The sequence below is a fragment of the Thermobia domestica genome, chromosome 1 (genome assembly GCF_964235325.1).
Source record: "Thermobia domestica chromosome 1, izTheDome1.hap1.1, whole genome shotgun sequence".
Lineage (NCBI taxonomy): Eukaryota > Metazoa > Arthropoda > Insecta > Zygentoma > Lepismatidae > Thermobia > Thermobia domestica.
The window spans coordinates 74,310,947-74,332,663 of NC_137454.1; the positions used below are offsets into that span (position 1 = coordinate 74,310,947).

The 21,717-nt window shown below is 35.1% G+C and overlaps 1 protein-coding gene across 3 annotated transcripts in view; it reads left to right on the forward strand.

Moving 5' to 3' along the window:
* Positions 1-3,582: 3,582 nt before the first annotated feature.
* LOC145686214 (uncharacterized) overlaps positions 3,583-21,717 on the forward strand; it is a 117,357-nt gene continuing 99,222 nt past the window's right edge. The window contains exon 1 of one of the 3 annotated variants that reach the window (XM_081759281.1): positions 3,583-3,742. Coding sequence is in view for 1 of the 3 variants with exons in the window: in XM_081759272.1 (XP_081615398.1) it covers positions 19,434-19,449 (16 nt within the window). In the remaining 2 variants the exon portion in view is untranslated. Of the gene's footprint in view, positions 3,743-15,790; positions 15,889-19,271; positions 19,450-21,717 lie in introns of those variants that run through there. The other 2 variants (XM_081759291.1, XM_081759272.1) reach the window with 2 other exon arrangements.

Here is a 21,717-nt window from a genome sequence, read left to right on the forward strand (position 1 = left end):
TTTGTGCAATTAAAGAAGAACTTGTGAAGGACTTCTTTTCTTGCGAAATGATATCTCAATTAGATCCAGAGCGGCTTGCTAACATATCGAGCCCTTGTAAGATGAAATGAAAATACGCTCGAATTGTCTCGCTCCAACAGCTTAATTTTTGGGCCATTTTCAGTGGCATTTTTAAAACGCAATTTCTGTAGCTTTCTTAACTTCACGGAAAGATAACGAATATGTACTCATGGAACGGCAAATATTTTATGGCACCATTTGTATTCCATGAACCAATAATACATACAAAACTTTATATTTCCAAATGAAATTATATACATTAATGGGTCATTTCAAAAGTGGAGGGGCAACTGCCCCCTTTGCCCCCCCTAATCGCCGCCCGTGGTTACCAGGAAACGTTACTTAAAAGTAACACATTACTTCCGTTACGTTGCTTCCCAAGACTGTCACGAGGAAGCTTATCAGTGATGGAACGCTCACCTGTAGTGTTCTATGTTTTCTGTAATCGGTCACAATAATATTGTTGTAAACCTGTGAATCGTCAGACAACAGTTACATAGGCAACAGTTCTGCCATCTTATGTTCATATACGCTAAGACACAAGAATAACAGATAGGAAAACAGATGGAAGCATAGCTATCTGTGTAACTGTTGTCAGATGATTCACAGGTTTACAACAATATTATTATGACCAATTACGGAAAACAGAATGTTATTAGTTACTTGCCATAAATGCCAATATGTTTCGCAAAGCTTTGCCAAACAATAAAAAAACAATGCAAATACTTACAGCCAGTAACGAGGTATTTCTGATATGCTCTGAAGGCGATGTGGCTGGTGTTGACTACTCATTCAACGATCAACTCCTTCGCCTCACCAGTCTAATCACAACTCACTACAACTCTGTTTAACCCTCTTGTCTTCTACTATTTGACTTGGAGAAAGCCTTTGACAAGGTATGGCACCTTGCACTTCTTTACAAGCTTATTCACCTTAAATTCCCCACTGCTTACGTTCGCTTTATTTATCACTTTCTGGTCTGTCGCCTTTCTTACGTCTCCATCAACAATCAGCTCTCACATCCTATATTTCTTCTGTCTGGAGTACCTCAAGGTTCTGCCCTATCACCTCTGTTGTACATCATTTTTGTGGCCGATTTTCCTTCGCTTCCTCCTGACATTTATTTATTTCAATATGCGGACGATACTGCCTTTTTAGCCTTGGGTAACACTATTCGGCAAGTTAATCAGCATCTGCAAGAGGCCATTAATCGCTTCACTTGTTGGTGCACCAAGTGGAACCTCTCTATTAATGCAGCGAAAACCCAAGCTATCACTTTCATTCCCCCTCGCAAACGTTCTAAGGTCCATCAAAACCCGTCGTTGCTCTCCCTTCAGGTTCACGATACTCCCATCATTCCAACCAGAACTGTCACCTACCTAGGCATCATTTATGATACTCACCTAACCTGGAAAGCTCACCTACAGCACATCGCTGCCAAAGCCTACCAACGCTTAAATCTCCTGAAGCGCCTCACTGGTACGACCTGGGGACTCCAACCGGCCGTAGTCCTTAATACATACAAAGCATTCATGCGTCCAGTTCTGAGCTACGGCTTCCCCGTCTGGATTTCTGCATCCGCTTCCTTTTACGAAAAGCTGCGAATTCTGGAACGACATGCTTTCCGCATAGCCCACCGTATTCAGCTATCCAGCCCTACCAGAACTCATCAAATTCCCCAGCATCACTTATCATCTTGAGTCTCTCCGACAGAAATTCATTTCGGCTCGTTACAGCTCTCAGCATCCATTACTCATGGCAAGTATGCATTTTCATGAACTTCATCCTGTCCGTCCTCAGTACGTTTACTCTCCGCTTTGTCTCCTTTTCACACTTTACTGCTACACTCTGCCTCCCGATCATCCAGATCGAGTCCTGTTACAAGGGTATGAACTTCATGCCCATCTACCTCACATTTTCCCTTCATTTACTGCACAGTAATACCTCTTGTGATTAACAGGGCTCCCATCGTCATCATCAGCCTAGAGATGCCCCTAGGCAGAAGATAACACTCATTCGTCTTTCTAACATAACCCTGTGTTGTCCCGTGTATCGCACTTCATCCCATTCTTCGCCATCACTATTTCCTGATTAATATTTTACATATTAATTATTTTGTATGTGTTCATATCAAATAATCATCATTTACTGTAACATTATATTTTGCGATTACCTTAATAGTTCTTGATATTGTATGTATTTTGTGATAGTCATTGTTATTATATATTTCTATGTGTGACACCAATTAATCTACATTGCAAGTTCTGGCTAATAAACGTAGAATACCTTTCCCACAGTTATGATTATGGTCGCAAAGATCATAATATCCTGGTTTCAGATAAATAAGAATAATAAAGAATCCATACAGAATATCACTTAGCCCAACCACTGTTCCTATGAACCTAAACTATCCTATCACATCCTATACCTAAAAGAGGGTGTAGCCCTCTAAAAGGATGCTAGCCTTAAAAAAAGCTGGTGTTGAATTGACACAATTGACACACAAGTAACACGCTAAAGTGGTAGTCATTTTGTGTTATTTCAACACCTCATTTTTTGCTCTGTATCATTCATTTTTATTAATTATCCGTCTCCTTTACCTTACAGGGCATAAATGTGAAACCTAAAACTAAAAGATAATTTAAGTTTCAGTTTTAAGACTTTCTATTACAACACGAATTTATGCAAATGATATATAAGTAGATTTAATTTTGCTAATATCATTCGATACAAATTGAAAAATGCACAACTATGAGAAAACGGTTTGTGATATGCAGGACTTAGCCCAAAAGATTTTGGTGCCTCCACATATATACAATTCAAAATATAAACAATATAAATTATAAAATAAAGTTTTATTTATCGAAATTAAACAAAATTCACAGTAAGATGGAAAATATTGATTATTTTTATTACTTCTACTTCATTTATATTTGAAAAGTTTTTTCTACATTGTTTTAAACTGCAAAGTCTTTGATCAGGTATTCAATCATTTCATTACAATTATTACTGTCTTTAATTCCGCCAAGGAGGTTGGTTTTGATTAAGTTACGTTGTTACGACCTGCTTTTGGTAAAAGCAAATCGTATCATTGAAATCAATCTTAAATATGGTTATTGTTAGGTATGAGTTCGTTTATCTTGGCGTGTTTAATTTTGACCTGCTCTTAAATATGGTTATTGTTAGGTATGAGTTCGTTTATCTTGGCGTGTTTAATTTTGACCTGCACTTAATGTTATTTATTTGGTGTGTGTATAATGTTGACCTGTGCTAACCAAAAAGATGTTTACTTGTGTGCCATTAATATTGACCTGCGTTACAGCTATTTTGTGTGGCCATAGAAAGTAAATTCTAAGTATAGTGCTAACATATTCAAGCGAATGTACACAAATTTGATATACATTTTATAATGTAATTCGAGTAAATAGTCCATAGGCGCAATTGAACGAATTTATTTATACTCCATTTATACTCCATGAAATTTCGTATTACCATAATTATACTGTTCGTGACAATAGAAGAAGTTAGTTAAAAAGTAATAAGTTCATCGTATAGTTTGTGCCTGGAAATTTGGACGATTGATATCTAATGTAAAAATTTGGACTATAAAATCTGTTTAAAAAGGAAGTTTGGACATCGAACAATGTTTGGGATATATTTAAGGGGCACGTAGACTTAGAAGGTAACGTAATTGAACTTGTGAAAAGGTCCAATAGCAAAAAAGTAATGAAGATCGCCATCTTTCTAATAGTTTAAAGAGGGTCCTGTTTTCTTAAACTTTTAATTTCGTAAAAGGTGTATTGGAACTTCCTTACAAGAATTTATTCATCGGATGTTTTCTTCTACAAGTTTGATGGGAGTATGTGTTATTATTACTATGGCAAATTAAGGTAAATTCGCGGTTGCACATATCTGAGCAGACTATAAAAAGGGACATGTCTAAATTGTTGCTTCTTAATCGATAGGCCTAAATGTTCTATCACTGAATTATAAGAGGTCACGATATATATATATATAATCTAGCAAGACCAAGTCAATATAATCATGCGGAGAAAGTAACTAACATAGCACACAAGCTGTTACATATTTAAATTAGTTCAATAGAAGAACGATATTTACCAAACCATTGTTCGGCCGAGTTAATAGTTCGCATTTGCAGCTCGTTTTCGTTGGAGTAGTTTTTTCTTTTTCAACTCAAGTATTGATAATTTATTAATCAGTATGAAATTGAATTTTAACATTAAACTAAGAAAAATATCACATCTTCTTATTTGACTTCTAATGATATGTATACGAGGATGATTCATAGGATCTATGCACTGGTTCTCCAACCTAGAATTAATTGTTAAGGGAGGATAAGATCTTAATAAGATAAATCGAGTCGGGACTTCTTTTATCAATGATAAATAGGTTAAGTAAGCTAGGTTAGGTATAGTATAGTTATAGCGTTTTAGACTAGGGAGGTTAGTTATTAATTGTGTTACTTTTGTGTTAATCGTATATACTAAAATGGTAACGAGATTGAAAGCTCATATTACTGAGATATGAATTGTGATAATGTGCACATATTATTCTTATTGAAGTGAGTAAGTTATTCTTAAAAAAATCGACATTCTTGTGTTGCTGAGCCCTCATTATAGTAAAGCTTTATGATCTGAAAGGAGAGTAATATAAAATGTATTTTGTGTTGTTGTCATAAATTGACGAGGGATGTTCCTGATTGTTGTCATAAAAGAAATAATTAAACATGGAAAACCAGGCATAGATTCCAGCATATGATATAGAGATGTATAAATTAAATAAATAAGCGTGTATTGGAAACAAAGTATTTATTAGACAGATTAGCTACATAACTGAAAATTATTATAAATTATCACTGTGATTTGTCGTAAAACTATGTAATAAATCTTTAATTATGGATATAAATGTAGAAAGAAATGTTAATGAGAGTATTGTATCCATAACCGAAAGTATAGAAAACAGGATAGGTGTTGTAGCGGAGGATTTTTCTAAGCTAACTATAGAAGTAGATAGTATTAAAGAAAATTGTAAAGTCAATTTAGATCAGACGAATGAAAAATGTAAAAATTTAAAAGAGGCAAATGAGAAGATGTTGAATCAAATGAAAGCGTTAGAACGGGATACAGCTGTTGCGTTTCGGAAAAGTTCAGAAAAATGTAGCGAGAAGGAAAAGAAGTTGAATAATTTAGTTAGTCAGAGGATTGATGAGATAAGTGAGAAATGCGAAAATATGATCAGAGGAGAAATTAGTCAGTTAGGTGAAAGAATTAATGATCTTTCGTGCCGGTCGGATAGACAGGAGAGGCGACATGAGGAATCTAGTACAAATTCTCATGTCCCACTGAGAAGTCAAAAGATTTTTGATTGGTTGATAGGCCGTTGTTCAAGTCAGGGTAATCGGTCTGTAATCGAAAAATGGTGCTGGAAGTGGTTAGAGGCACTTCGTAGAATTCAACAAGCCCAAATTTCGCCTCCGGTATTAGCTCCTCCAAGAATTTAAGAAGGAGAGTGGTAGTTTTGTTCGTTTTTGTTAGTTTCGGGTTCGTAGTACATAGACCTTTTATTTAAGAATTCGTTTGCAAATTATAATAGAATTTTTCTCCTTTCTTCTTTCTTCGTCATACTTACCTCCTAATTTCTGCATGCAAAAACATCAAATCCAGTAGGAATATGTGAGAGAAATTTAGTTATGGTAAAAACACATTTCCTTTCGGATGCGTATAGAAAGATCACACATAAATACATGCCAGTATATAGTGGTCCATATGTTGTTACTAAAGTATGTAAAAATTTTGTTTGTCTAAAAGATTTGAAGGGGAGAGACGTTCCTAGTCAAAACTTATTCAACATAAAATTATTTGATTGTTCCGATGAGAAGAGAAAAGAGTTATTGAAGGACTTCAAATAAAAAAAATTAATTAAAATTATTATTTTTTTTCTAGCCGCCGGGGAAAAATGTTACGATCTGCTTTTGGTAAAAGCAAATCGTATCATTGAAATCAATCTTAAATATGCTTATTGTTAGGTATGAGTTTAAATATGCTTATTGTTAGGTATGAGTTTGTTTATCTTGGCGTGTTTAATTTTGACCTGCACTTAATGTTATTTATTTTGTGTGTGTATAATGTTGACCTATGTTATTTATTTGGTGTGTGTATAATGTTGACCTGTGCTAACCAAAAAGATGTTTACTTGTGTGCCATTAATGTTGACCTGCGTCGCATGGATAATGTGTCGTACGTATGCATACATTATCCATAGATATCCGTTGCATTCTATAAAAAATACAGATATATATATAAAGCTATTTTGTGTGGCCATAAAAAGTAAATTCTAAGTATAGTGCTAACATGTTCAAGCGAATGTACACAAGCGAATGTACACAAATTTGATATACATTTTATAATGTAATTCGAGTAAATAGTCCATAGCTTCAACTGAATGAATTTATTTCTACTCCATTTATACTCCATGAGATTTCGTATTACCATAATTATATTGTTTGTGACAATAGAAGTAGTGCAGTTAATGAACATAGTTCGTCATCTGGCCTAGAAAATCTAATTCTTTTTCCTCAAAAAGGATATATTTGGATTTGAACTCATTCTGATAAAAGTTAATTTCGATATTAACAGTGTTTTGGACATTTCAAAAAAAAAAAAAAAAAAAAAGGTCAAGTGGATGATGAAGGTAATATAAATTTAGATTTGTCATAAGAAATGAAGATCGTCGTCTTTGGTAATGTTTTCTGAAAGAACCTGTTTCTTATAATTTTTAATTTCATAAAAGTGAACTAGAAATTCTTCAATATATATTCTTCATTATATGTGTTCCTTTGCAAGTTTAAAGGAAGTATGTGGTGCTACTATGGCTAATTAAGTTACATTCGCGGTCGCACATATCTGATCAGACTATAAGGGGGACATGTTCAAAATTGTGTGTATATATAATCCAGCGATAAAAGAAATTACAATGGCACACAAGAGACTACATAATGAAACTATTGAAGTAGGGTAACGATACTTACCGGATCATTGTAGGTCGAATTGATATTTCACATTTGCAGCTCGTTCTCAATAGAGTAGTTCCCATTGATCAGGAATTGAGACAAAGAAAAGTTGAGTATTAAAAGTCAGCGCAGCAATATCACCTTCTCTTATTTGCCTTTTTATGCTATCTATGCATGATGCCTGTGATCTATGCACTGGTTATGCAATCAATAATTGTTTGCTAAGGACCGGTCTTAACTGTGATAAAGGTATAAAAACCAATACAAAGAGCAGCATTTGATTATTGTATGTAAAAGTGATAGATCCGAGTCTATTTGTTTTATAACAAAAGAATAGGTTAAGTTAGATATGTTAAGTTATTTAGGTTAGGTATAGTATATTAGGTTAGGTACGTTATTTATCATTAACTGTACTATTGTTATGTAGACATAACTAAAGTGAAAAAAAAATTTGTAATGCTTGAAAGTAAATATGAATATATTGCTCCTTAGAAAGAGAAAAATGTATAAAAATAATGTTAATAATTCTGTTTATGTTAGAACGAATATGAATTAATTGTTCCTAGCTAAAAACAGACATTTCTGTGTTATCGAGCTCACTATTTTAAAATCTTTATAATTCATAAAGAAAGTAATGTGAAAGGCGTATTAAGTTGTTGTTATCAATTAGCGAGGGATGCTGCTTATTGTTCGATTCAGAAATTTAACTGAATGCAGAAAGCCAGGCATAGATTCCAACATATGATAATTTATCTAAGTTTCCAGTCATGTAGCCAATCTGTTCAATAAAACACCTTTCCTGCCTTCAATGCATGCTTATTCATTTATTTGTATGTTTATATATCATATGTTGGAATCTATGCCTGGCTTTCTGCATTCAGTTAAATTTCTGAATCGAACAATAAGCAGCATCCCTCGCTAATTGATAACAACAACTTAATACGCCTTTCACATTACTTTCTTTATGAATTATAAAGATTTTAAAATAGTGAGCTCGATAACACAGAAATGTCTGTTTTTAGCTAGGAACAATTAATTCATATTCGTTCTAACATAAACAGAATTATTAACATTATTTTTATACATTTTTCTCTTTCTAAGGAGCAATATATTCATATTTACTTTCAAGCATTACAAATTTTTTTTTCACTTTAGTTATGTCTACATAACAATAGTACAGTTAATGATAAATAACGTACCTAACCTAACATACTATACCTAACCTAAATAACTTAACATATCTAACTTAACCTATTCTTTTGTTATAAAACAAATAGACTCGGATCTATCACTTTTACATACAATAATCAAATGCTGCTCTTTGTATTGGTTTTTATACCTTTATCACAGTTAAGACCGGTCCTTAGCAAACAATTATTGATTGCATAACCAGCGCATAGATCACAGGCATCATGCATAGATAGCATAAAAGGGCAAATAAGAGAAGGTGATATTGCTGCGCTGACTTTTAATACTCAACTTTTCTTTGTCTCAATTCCTGATCAATGGGAACTACTCTATTGAGAACGAGCTGCAAATGTGAAATATCAATTCGACCTACAATGATCCGGTAAGTATCGTTACCCTACTTCAATAGTTTCATTATGTAGTCTCTTGTGTGCCATTGTAATTTCTTTTATCGCTGGATTATATATACACACAATTTTGAACATGTCCCCCTTATAGTCTGATCAGATATGTGCGACCGCGAATGTAGCTTAATTAGCCATAGTAGCACCACATACTTCCTTTAAACTTGCAAAGGAACACATATAATGAAGAATATATATTGAAGAATTTCTAGTTCACTTTTATGAAATTAAAAATTATAAGAAACAGGTTCTTTCAGAAAATATTACCAAAGACGACGATCTTCATTTCTTATGACAAATCTAAATTTATATTACCTTCATCATCCACTTGACCTTTTTTTTTTTTTTTTGAAATGTCCAAAACACTGTTAATATCGAAATTAACTTTTATCAGAATGAGTTCAAATCCAAATATATCCTTTTTGAGGAAAAAGAATTAGATTTTCTAGGCCAGACGACGAACTATGTTCATTAACTGCACTACTTCTATTGTCACAAACAATATAATTATGGTAATACGAAATCTCATGGAGTATAAATGGAGTAGAAATAAATTCATTCAGTTGAAGCTATGGACTATTTACTCGAATTACATTATAAAATGTATATCAAATTTGTGTACATTCGCTTGTGTACATTCGCTTGAACATGTTAGCACTATACTTAGAATTTACTTTTTATGGCCACACAAAATAGCTTTATATATATATCTGTATTTTTTATAGAATGCAACGGATATCTATGGATAATGTATGCATACGTACGACACATTATCCATGCGACGCAGGTCAACATTAATGGCACACAAGTAAACATCTTTTTGGTTAGCACAGGTCAACATTATACACACACCAAATAAATAACATAGGTCAACATTATACACACACAAAATAAATAACATTAAGTGCAGGTCAAAATTAAACACGCCAAGATAAACAAACTCATACCTAACAATAAGCATATTTAAACTCATACCTAACAATAAGCATATTTAAGATTGATTTCAATGATACGATTTGCTTTTACCAAAAGCAGATCGTAACAACGTCAGTGTTATTTTCACTGATGTGCAGAACATATATAAATTTCATAGACTGCATACAAAGTTTCCCTTTGTTTTTATTTACTATGTGAGCGGATATCCTCTCTTCGATTTTGTGACTCTTGCCAGATATCTGCACTGACTCAATATACTGTATATATACAGTCTGGTCAAAAGCTCTGTCTCAGGGTTAGCAGGCTATAAAACTGAAACTAAGAATGGAGAAAATGAAATGTGTATTGTAACATATACAAGGCTTTGACAAATCAATGGGTCGTCCCTGTGCCTGGACACAGACTCGTAAACAACGCGGCCAATTATCAATGGCAGCACCCTTCATATATTCATGTCTATGTCAGCCACTGATTTCACTATAACATACTTTTAAGCAGTCCACAGTCATGTGAGGTTGAACACACACACCCTCCAAATAGGACCAGATCATGCAGTCAATAGGATTTAAATCTGGACTGGACTAGATGCATTTTTCGGTGGAGATGAACGCAATTTTGTTGTGACGAAACGAGTCGTGTGTCGTCTTCACCTTATGAGATGGTGCTGAGTCCTGTTGGCCTATTTCAACATAGTGGTGCCAAGGGCCTATGGCCACCACCTTGCCACGAATGTCCTGGTACACTTTGACCTCCGTTTTCACACCTTTTTGGCAAAAAATGAACTCAGCGAAACCCAGGTACGAAACAACCAGCCAAACCATCATTGATGCGAATTATGGCCTCTCTGGACTCTGGAAATTTGCTGACATGCTGCAGAACTGGTTGTAGCATACACGTGTTCTTCAGCTGTAAAAGTTTTTTCATCTGTGAATAATAATTGTCGATGCTTGTTATCCGCGTACTGCTGCGTGTAATAAGTACATAAATTTTTCTTACTTAAGGTATAAAGACGAATGAGTATAGTAGTTAAATGAAAGTTTACCACACGTTGCTGGAATATTTTGTGGTAGTGAGTGACGACATTTGTTGTGCTGGGAGTTACATTTTCTAAACACACGACAGGCTCAAAATAGTACCCATTATCATTAAGGTTAAATATGCCATCATGAAAACCAATTTCTTCAGTTAAGCAACCAAATGTATAACTAAATGAAACACTTTTTGGGCACATAGGCTGCATATAACAAATATCAACACTGAAACAATGCTAATGCCTAACACAGGGCCGGGTTATGGGGTGGGCCTCAAGATGGACGGGGGCCTCCACTCTGATCAAAATCTCAACTGGTTGTCTAAAATGAATCATATAAGATACAATCATTATCATAAGATAAAATATGAAACATATTCCCTTAAATTTCCAGCTGTACTTTCGCAGAAATGTATTAGGTGAAGTCAGCAGGGGCTACATATTTTTTCCAGCCCCGGATCTCCAGATGGATTAATCCGATCCTGGTCTAACATACACAAAATCAATTAAAAATGGAGAGATCAATAGAATGAGCGTAAAAGTAGTGTTTAACAAGAAAGTGGGAGTAAAAGAAAATTGTTAATATGAAACTTAATCGAGTTTTCGGGAACTCTACACCACTTAGCCTGAGCTGAAGGAAAACGAAAGGAAAATATCAATGGACGAAAATTGACCTACGTTCGTGAAAGTACCATTGATTGAGGTAAAAGATCCTTCACATAGTGAAAGATCATTGAATAAACTTAGTAAAAGGCTAGAAAAGAGAATATTTCACGAAGTGAAGCGAAAACCACACAGAAAATGCCTTAAAAACAAGTTAAAATCAGGAATCTCCACCATAGAGAATATGGTAGAAGAGATAATACAGAGCTATCTAATACAAGAGAATGTAGAATCTCTAGCTCATACGAAAACACTGTGAGTTTGAAACTTGGAGATTGACCCAGATAAGCAGTACAGATATCGATTTTTTTAAGGCTGTGAACAGCAGAAATGAAGTGTAGGTGAAGTTACGAAGAGTTTCTCTAGTTTATTTCAGTTTATATAACAGTTTCTGAGATGATTACGCATGTTACATAAATGAAAAAGAAAAGTATTAGTTAGCATTATTTAGTTCAGTCGGTTACAGCTCTCCGTGTGAGTGGGTTTCCTCAGGGTTCTCCCGTTTCCTCCCACTTTCTTCGTTCCACCATTTCATTCATTTCTCATCATCATCGTCTCCTTTAGCCTAGTCAGCATAACCGTGGAACGTAAAACTTCTCTATTTCATTTCATTTCGGTTACAGCTCTCGTGGAAAGAAAGTTCGTTTTACACTTTGTTAAACATTGCATAAAATAACAGACAACAGAAGGTAAATAATGAAAGGGAGGCACATCTTTTCAGTCTTATTGATTTCAATCAATCAAGTTCGATATAATCGAAGTTTCGTCATTGCTTATAAATTATGCACACACACTAATAGCATGCATAAAAACAGAAATGTAATAATTTCTCACATAACAGTCCATTGATTATCGGTTACCGGCGCGGCGATGGCAATAGTTAATTGATATGAGATCAGCCAGTCGATGTAGGTCGAATATTCACATCTATTCACATTTCTTCGAGAAGCTTCTTTGGCGCGTCAAACGAAGAACTATTAAAATGCAACTGGTTTACACTCCTTGGAAGAAAGGAACGTTAACAAAGACTTCGAGGCAAATTCAGGTCAAAATGTTCACTTTGGAAAATCTGTTAAATACCGTAAGACGGGATTACTTTGCACTTCAGGGGAAACTTTACACAAAATATGAAGAGTTGCGTATTGCTCTGTCGGTAAAACCATAAAACATAAAGAGAAAGTTTCAACTGCCACCGTAAGATAGAACATCTAACTGTATTTTGGCTGTAACGTTGGTGGTTATATCAATTCTAATTACCCAGAGGGTTTGTTGTTATAGAGGCGTTTAAAGGCTGAGAAAATTTGAAAGATACCGGTATCACCTACAAGAATTTCCGTCCAAGGTACACTAAGTCAGTTTTGTAGAATACTACTGTGTATAATAGGACTTTGAAGCATTAACTGAAATTGAAATATGAAACGTTTTAAAGATATAGAACAAATAAAATTGGGAGAAGGCGGTTTCAGCCTCTAATCGGGGTTATTTTGCACCCGTCCTTAGGTCAGGCCTGTATTTAGGTAAGTGCTATTCTGTGCTCGAGTACGGGGCGGCAGAATTTAGGGGGCGGCAAAATTTTGAATTGTTTTAAAGATTCACTATAAAGTAATATTTAAAACTAGCAACCCGTAGAGTCCTGTGCAAGCGGGAGAAAATATTTTAACGTTTAAATCGCTGTAATTACAATAGTTACTAATTAGCTAGCTTATCTGATTATTTTTAAATAGTCATCCTCTTCCACTCTTACCTCAAGGGGTGAGGATGAACTTCAACATCATGAAACCTGATACCGTTAAATTCAGCGATCTCGAAAACTATGAATTCAAAAGACTAATATCTGTCGTTTTTGATTACTTTTAAAATTTCGCTCCCTTCCTGTGGATTTGATGTGGATTTGAGTATGGCCTTGAAGTTGAGTTGGATTAAAATTGACACTTCATCTCAGCGACCCCCAAAACTATGAATTCAATTCTAATATTGATAGTTTTCGATTAACTTAAAAATGTCCCCATGTTATTCTTACGGGAACTTTGCACCCCGTGTCGCAGCTCAGTTTTGGCCTAGATACCTGAAACAGATCATTTGGATCATTTCTCTCAGAGCTTTAAATCATATTAAAATTTTATATTTCTACCTAGTGGCGGATCCAGGATATGATCAAGGGAGGAACAAAACCATAGTTTGCCGCTTTATCCAGTGTAAAGCAGGATTAAGCCCATTTGATCCAGTGTATACTTGAGTGTGTCAAGGGGGAGGGTTATAGCCCCTATAGCCCCCCTTGGATCCGCGCCTGTTCCTATTTATTATGGTTCTGAGTTGAAAAGCGCTACAGACAGTCAGCTTATTGCATTATTAATATTATTATTAAGTATTCTGCTTTTTGATAGGACCTGGGACGAATGAGGGTATTTTTTTCTTTTCTTCTTCTTAATTTTCAGTTTGGGTCTGGAAATGTTATTTCCATGTATCTCGATTTTCAGCTTCCTCTTCTAACTGCCAATATTTTCTTCTATTTTTTCAAATCATCGATCACTTGTGTTCTCCGTCCTATTCCTCGCTTTCCTTCCATCTTTCCTTCTATGGCTGTATGCAGAAGCGGCGTTAGGCATAGGCGAAGTAGGTAACCGCCTAGGGCCCCACATCGGCACTTGTAAGAAAAAATATCCTTATTCTTAATCTTAAAGGAAGATGTGTTAAAGCTCTCTTTAAGATTTCTCAAAATAATCTGACTTGCCGAACGTGCTGATATTGAAATAGCTTCGTACCTTGCGATGCTCACAGCTGGAATTTAATACTTGGAGATGCTGCAGCTTTTTGCATTGGAGCCAAATTATTCTTTGGAATTTTACAGACTATTTACTTTGTTCTCTGGTTCAAGCGCCAGATGGGAAGTTCTGAAAACCGAGGTTGAATTACCTCTGAAACCTTTGTGTGAAACTAGGTGGGACTGCAGAGTGAAAAGTGTGAAAGCCGTGAGATACCAACTGAAAGAAGTTTGTGAGGCTTTAGTAAGTTTAAGTAATAACTCAAGAGACTGTTTTGTGGCAAGTGAATGTCAGTCTCTCATCAAGGAAATAAGGTACTATGAATTCGTTGTTTCTCTTATTATTTGGTATGGCATTTTGGTACAGATTAACACTATCAGAAAGTTTGGCAAAGAATAGATTCCCAGATAGATGTTACTTTAAACTTTAAAGCATGTGATTGGTTCTCAACAGTGGCTGCAGACGTACAGAGATCAAGGTTTTCAGTCAGTTCAGGTCACAGCAAGTGAATTAGCGAGTGGTATTGGCATCAAGTCAAAATTCAAAGAAGTTGTTATACACAAAAAGAAAAGGATGTTAGCGCAGGATGAGGTAATATGGTCAAGTCAATTTAAAATTGAATATTTCTATGTTGTTATTGATACTTGGGCACAACGTTGTGAACCTCAATTTCAAGCGCTAAGGAAGCATCACGAGATGTTTTGATTTTATATGCTGCTGCTTCTCTAAAAAGTCTGACAGAGGAGGAACTGCTGGCTAGTTGTAAAGATCTTTAGATCGCTCTCTCAACGCACGATATGTCAGATGTGGATGGTATTGAACTATTTGAAGAACTGAAAATGTTCAGTTGTGTTTTCAGTGGTGTTAATATTAAAAAATGTCATGAAATACATAGCGGAAAATAAGTTAGGAGAAGTATATCCTAATTTAGAAGTGGCTTTGCGAGTTATTCTGACTATGCCTGTGTTGGTAGCATCAGGAGAAAGAAGTTTTTCGCGTTTGAAACTGATGAAAACATACTTGCGGTCGACAATGAGTCAGGACAGACTTTCTTCATTAGCTATATTATCTAAAGAAAACAACATATCTAGCAGTATTGATATGACAGAAGCGATCCAGGTGTTCAGCAGCAGGAAATTTCGTAATGTTCCCATTTAGATAAGTTTAGTAATTTTTAAATATCCTTTATGAATCTAAATTGAAGAATCTCTCTGTAGAGAGAATCAAAGGTGTTCTCCCATCTTTTTTTTTTTTTTTTTTTTTTTTTAATATTGTCGTTACAAATTAAAGTATACTCAAAAACACTGCCGAATAAATTTTCCACAATAGAAAAGTCAAACAAGAAAAATCGAACGATTATGATAACGAGCTCTATGAGGTGAAGCTAACAACCAAATGATGATGCTTGAATGATTGGAAACTGATCTAATTTTGTTGAAATTACGATGTAAATATTTCTTCGTAATTACTGTGTATATATAATTTTTATTCTGGATTAGTGTCTGTAATATTATTTACTTTTGAATATATAAGTGGAAAAACATAACTCCATACATCTTAATCCTAAAGTGCATATTCGAAAGTGATTTTGCCATCTTATTAAAATAATATAGAAAAATCTTCCTTAAAAAAAATAAGTTGTGATATGCAAGTGAATGGGATATTTTGGAAAACAACAAGAAATGAAAGACTTTAAAAAAAACTGGTTTGTATAAATCTTATTCGTATAAAAGGACTAGGAAGATCTTGGCTGAAAACATTTCCCTAGAACAATACGGAGAGAGACAACAAGATAGATGATAAAATAGAATAAAGGTAAGTTTCTACTTAAGTGTATTGGTATGTGTAAACATATGTTAGTGGGTTTATTTAAATATTGCATGTTATTATTAAGAACATGTTGGGTTTCGCCTAGAAATTATACAACTCGAGCAGATACTTCCGAAACCAAAACTTGTGGGTGCGCAACCGTTGTTAAACACACGTTATACTTCGCCTGGAACTTATGTAACCAGTACAATTTTATGCCTTGAACTTATGCAACCTGGGACGGTTTTTTAGAGGGTCTCGCCTAGGGCGTCGCGAAACCTAACACCGCCTCTGGCTGTATGAAAAAGACATTTGCTTTGCAAGATGTGTTCAATCCAATTGGGTTTTCTACGAAGGATGGTGGTTAGAAGCGTTCTCTTCTCTCCTATCCGTTTTAAAACATCTTTGTTTGTTACTCTTTCTGTTCATTTTATATTCTCCATCTTCCTACAACATCACATTTCGAAGTCCTCTAAATATTTCTTCTCTAACTTCCGTAATATCCAAGTCTCTGAACCATAAAGTAAAATACTCCATATATAGCACTTGACCAAATTCTTCTTTAGTCCAATATTAAGGCTGCTAATTAAGAGTGACCTTTTCTTGTTGAATGCTTCTTTGGCTATGGCAATTCTCAACCCGATCCTTTGGTGCAATACGTGTCTTATATAGATGCTATTAAACCATAACTGACGGTTAATAATGTAAACATTTTTTCTTATCACTTATCACCAATAATTATTGGTCTCTCACAGTGACGTCACCAATGGTCACCTACCTTCGGGCAGAATACCACATCATAATCATCATTGAGAGAATTAGGCCATTTAAAATTACGTTGTACCTTTCGTAACTTGTGATATCTGAACTGCCACTCAATAAGAGCTGGTATCTTTGCAAAATCACGGCTCGTTTCCTCGTTTGAGACATAAATTTGTGCGAGGGAGTTGGGGGCGGCAAATTATTTAGAGCACAAGGGTCCACAATATATAAATACGGGCCTGCCTTAGGTAAGAAGTTATTACTACCAGTGCCTCCTGCCTTCTAGTTTACTTTATTTTACATTACATAAATACAAAAAAAAGCTTGTTTTTAAATTAGTCATTTTTCTGAATATAGCTAATAAAAACATTACTTACATTCTGTCGGTAATTAGAGGATGCTACATTCCTTAATAAGACCACAGGGCAGTGTCTCAATTATAATATGTAGCTTGCATTCCAAAGTTAAGTACCATACACCACATTTTTTTTCTTTCTTTTTGGTGGTCACCATTTCTAAATAAAGTGATGGACAGAAGAAATCTTGGTGTAAGAATCTTAATATCGGTGACCTCTAAAATCTCGAAAATTTTGGTAAAAATTGCACGAAAAGCTTCAGAAGAGTTTTGAGAAAAATAAAGCAAATACTGGACAGGAAACATTCGCTCGCTTAGTTGAATAATAATAATAATAATAATAATAATAATAATAATAATAATAATAATAATAATAATAATAATAATAATAATAATAATAATAATAATAATAATAAAAACACAGTACGAAAACAGAGGTACAGATCATGGACACCCGAAGTGGAGGGCAGGGTCGGGCCCGGCTCTCCCTATGGCTCACGAAAATGTATAATTGATACAGCAAACGACGTATATTAAATACCAGGCGTAATATAGCAACCATGGAGATGGGCCCCTCCCTAGAATATTTTCTTCGGGCGCCCCTGGTATAGATGCTTTTTAAGTGTAAAAGGCTAGAATATTGAAAAACACTGGGCAGATCCAAAAATAGTGATACAGTATTGGAAAAAATAGGGGAGAGAAGAAAAAAAATTAAAATAATTAAAAAGAGAGGGAGACGAAAGTATTTAGGACTTCGTATGAAAAGAAATTGTGTTCTGAGGGCCATGTTTACACTAGGGATGGACAAAACCGGTTTTTATAAAAACCGAAACCCGAAAAACCGACATTTCGGTTTTCTCCAAAACCGGTTCCGGTTTTCTCCAAAACCGGTTCGGTTTTCTCCAAAACCGGTTCGGTTTTCTCCAAACCGGTTCGGTTTTTCACCGAAACTGGTTTCGGTGAAAACTTTTCGAAAACACAAAACTATTTCTGTGGAAATGGATTCGGTTTCCGGAGAACAACGAAACACCATTCTAGTCAGAAATAGAACAAATTTTGAAAAAAAAAACGGAATCGGTTTTGAAGAAAACCGAAACCGGACCAGGTAAAAAACCGAACCGGTTTTGGAGAAAACCGATAACCGGTTTCGGTGAAAAACCGAACCGGTTTTGAAGAAAATCGAAACCGGTTTTTCTAAAAACCGAAAACCGAAAAACCGGTTATAAAATAGAGGATCTGCCCATGTGCATCTTTAGCATATGGACTCAGTGAAGCCAAAAAACAACCGAGCATCGTCTGAGCCGGCAGGTCTGATTGGCTATTCTTCTTTCTACCATGATTGTTGGCTCGAAAAATTATGTTAGTGGCGCGGAGTGGGCAGAGTAGGTGTGGCGAAGCTGTGACGTATGACTTCACGATTTTCTTGTATGGGCAGATCCTCTATTTTATAACATCCTTGAGATCAACCGACTTTTTACATATCACCTAGGATAGCTGGCAGTGCTGGCACCCGCAACGAAACGAGCACGGCGACTTGACAGCTTATAGCCTTCAAATAATCTACTAAAGCCTGCAATAACCCTGTTATATGATATTTTTTTATAAAGACAATAATGGGAAATTTTAACTAAAATTGCCTTGAGTTCAATACAACTAAGCCTATTTTATTGCCAAAGGGGCGTCATAAGAGAGTGGGCGCAGGTGGAGATCTCCGCCTCGCCGCCCTGTTCAGTCCGACACTGCTAAAGACAATCCAAAATCTTGTTTGCAATGTTTTTAGTGCGTCTATTATTATTTAGCAATGCGCTATAAATCTTTGTATATGTTTTAAATAGTTAGGGGCATATAAACTGTAACTGTCATAAAAATAAACTCTGAAGAGAAGTCCTTGAAAAGTAAAGTACACTTTCGATGCTATATTTCACCTAATAAACATTGTCTCAACTTTGCTGCTTGTTTGAAAATGCTGTCTTTTATTGAATTGTTAGTGCATATTAAATGCATATTTTAACATATTTAACAGCATATTTGCGTGCATATTTCATGAATTTTAAGTGCATAAAATCCGATAGGTAACAGGAACCTAGGTCTGTACATAATAAAACCTCAATTGTGGTGAAGAAAAGAAAAGGGAAAGTAATTTTTCTATGAATTGAGAATTTTCTTAAGTCTAGGATTAAAACTCAATGATATTGTAGGTAACAGAAACCTAGGTCTGTACCTAATAAAACCTCAATTGTAGTAAAGAAAAGAAAAGAGAAAGTATTTTTTTCTATGAATTGAGGAATACTTTGAAACAATAAACAGTCAAAATTACTGTATACACGATAAACAATTTTCTTCTTAAGTCTAGGATTAGTATGTTAGGATTACGAAAAATTTGGTTGAAATTTGCAGGGTAAATTTAATATTAGTGCCAATTTACAACTTAAGAATGGGGATACCAGAAGGTAATTGAAAATATTGTTAAATTTAATATTTTTGATTTATATATACATTAATTGTTTTGATTGCATAACACTGTTAGTAAGTTGCAATTGTGTCTTAATATTTGTAGAGGTCTCTTGATAACTGGAAAAATTTCTTATCAGATTAAAGCACGGACGTTCATTGACGGCTTGGTTAGAGTTTAGTGTTTCGTTTCAGCACAAGGCTATATGCAGCGTTGTCGGGTCTACATATTTATCTGTAGGCCTACATATTTTTCAAAGCAACATGGCAACACAAAATTTTTGGTGTATTCTACAGACTTTTTTGGTATTATTTTCTAGTTTTGTAATATTGTATATAAAAACAATGGGTTTTGATAAGCCACGTCGTGCCTAACTAAGGTAACTGAACAAAACCAAACCTTACAATCTAACCTAAGATAAACTAAACTAAAATTTAATCTAACCTAACCTACTCATGTCATCATTATCATGTCGATAAGCGGGGGAAACTAAACTAAAATTTAATCTAACCTAGCCTATTCATGTCATCATTATCATTTCGATAAGCGGAGGGAGGGGGCAACAGAATAAGTGACAAAACAGTTATATGAGCTTCAACTCTCAGATAGATAGAAACGTCGATTTTTGCGTATACCAGTGAAATTTGTAATGCCTCTGAATGATGTAAAAAGGACTTATTTCACTAGCTCTGTTTTGGCATTTAACTAGATCTTTTGTGTTGAAGATTTAGCAAAAAGCTGAGGTAAATACAAATAATGATTACATGTATTTCTCCAAATATTTGAATAAATTACGGCTGTTTACAAATATCTTGGCTTTCCGACTTGGGAATGTTGGTTACACACTCAGAAAAATCCGTTATTCGGACAGCGGTATATTGTACAAATATACGGAATCCTTATGTTTACTACAGAGATCAGTACGGATCATACGTTATCTATATGCTACATACGGCATTTATTCCGAAGTTAGTCGTCCGCCTAGTTTCTCGCTAAAAGCGTAATAATAGGTTTCTTTCTGTACCAAAGTTTAATATTTAATTCGCATAGTATTGCCAAGCGAGCGTCAACTAGTGAAGGCGGTTTAGAGCCCCACAGGGCACGTTGTTTCCTGTCTTTATTAGAGCTAAATGGGAAGGGGCACCTGTGTTCTAGAACTTTGCCGCCATGTTGGTTGAAAAGTATTACTTTCTCCACGTTTCTTTACAGTTATTTGCTTACCACATTTTCTACAATTTATTTCTAGATTTATTAAGCCATAACTTTTACTTACTCACCAGTCATGTTTATAAAACAAATGCTCATTACATTCCCATAATCCTACCATAAAGTTACCTTCCGCTAACTAGTACCCTCAGCTTGCCAAATAGTTCCACGTTTAGAACCGCTTATATAAGAAACACAACTTTCACTCTCCTTATACATTATCATGCACAGAAACAAGCAAATCATTTATTTCTCCCCGGTAAATTTTCAAAATTTTGCTAGAAACGGACGACCAACTTTGGAACTTAACCCCTACATACGCACTGGCCTTTTTCCCACTTAGATGTTACATCATACAGTTGCAGGATGTCTGACGTAACAGTTTTCCGTATATTACAAACGTGGCCTACGTATGTTACATACATCAGCTATATATTATGTACGTCTATTTGTATGCGGGATCCTGACCACCTATATACAATTATTTCGTTCATTAGGAAAGTACGTTTATTCGAAACACATACGGAAAGTACGTATAAAGTATACTTTTTTCAGTTATACGTTTGCTGTACGTTAAGTCCTAAAACTACAGGGTTTACACATGTAAGCTACGTTTTTACGTACGCCTACGCCACATACGTTTTTTCCCCTCGTACATGAGACAGGATAAGCGAGACAATATTTCGTACCGCATCCTCGTAAAAGATTAAAAGTTTCAAAGATTTTAGCTCTTTCGTTAGGTTTCATTAGTTTTCCATATGTCTTATCTTCTACCAGTATCATTAGAACAATATTGTACGTATATACACTATGTGATCAAATCGGTACTGCTGGAATTCAATATGGTGTTGGCCCATCCTTAGACTTGATGACAGCTTCCACTCTCGCAGGCATACTTCCAATCAGGTGCTGGAAGGTTTCTTGGGGAATGGCAGCCCATTCTTCACGAAGTGCTGAACGGAGGACAGGTATCAATGTAGGTCGGTGAGACCTGGCACGAAGTCAGCGTTTCAAAACATCCCAAAGGTGTTCTATAGAATTCAAGTCAGGACTCTGTGCA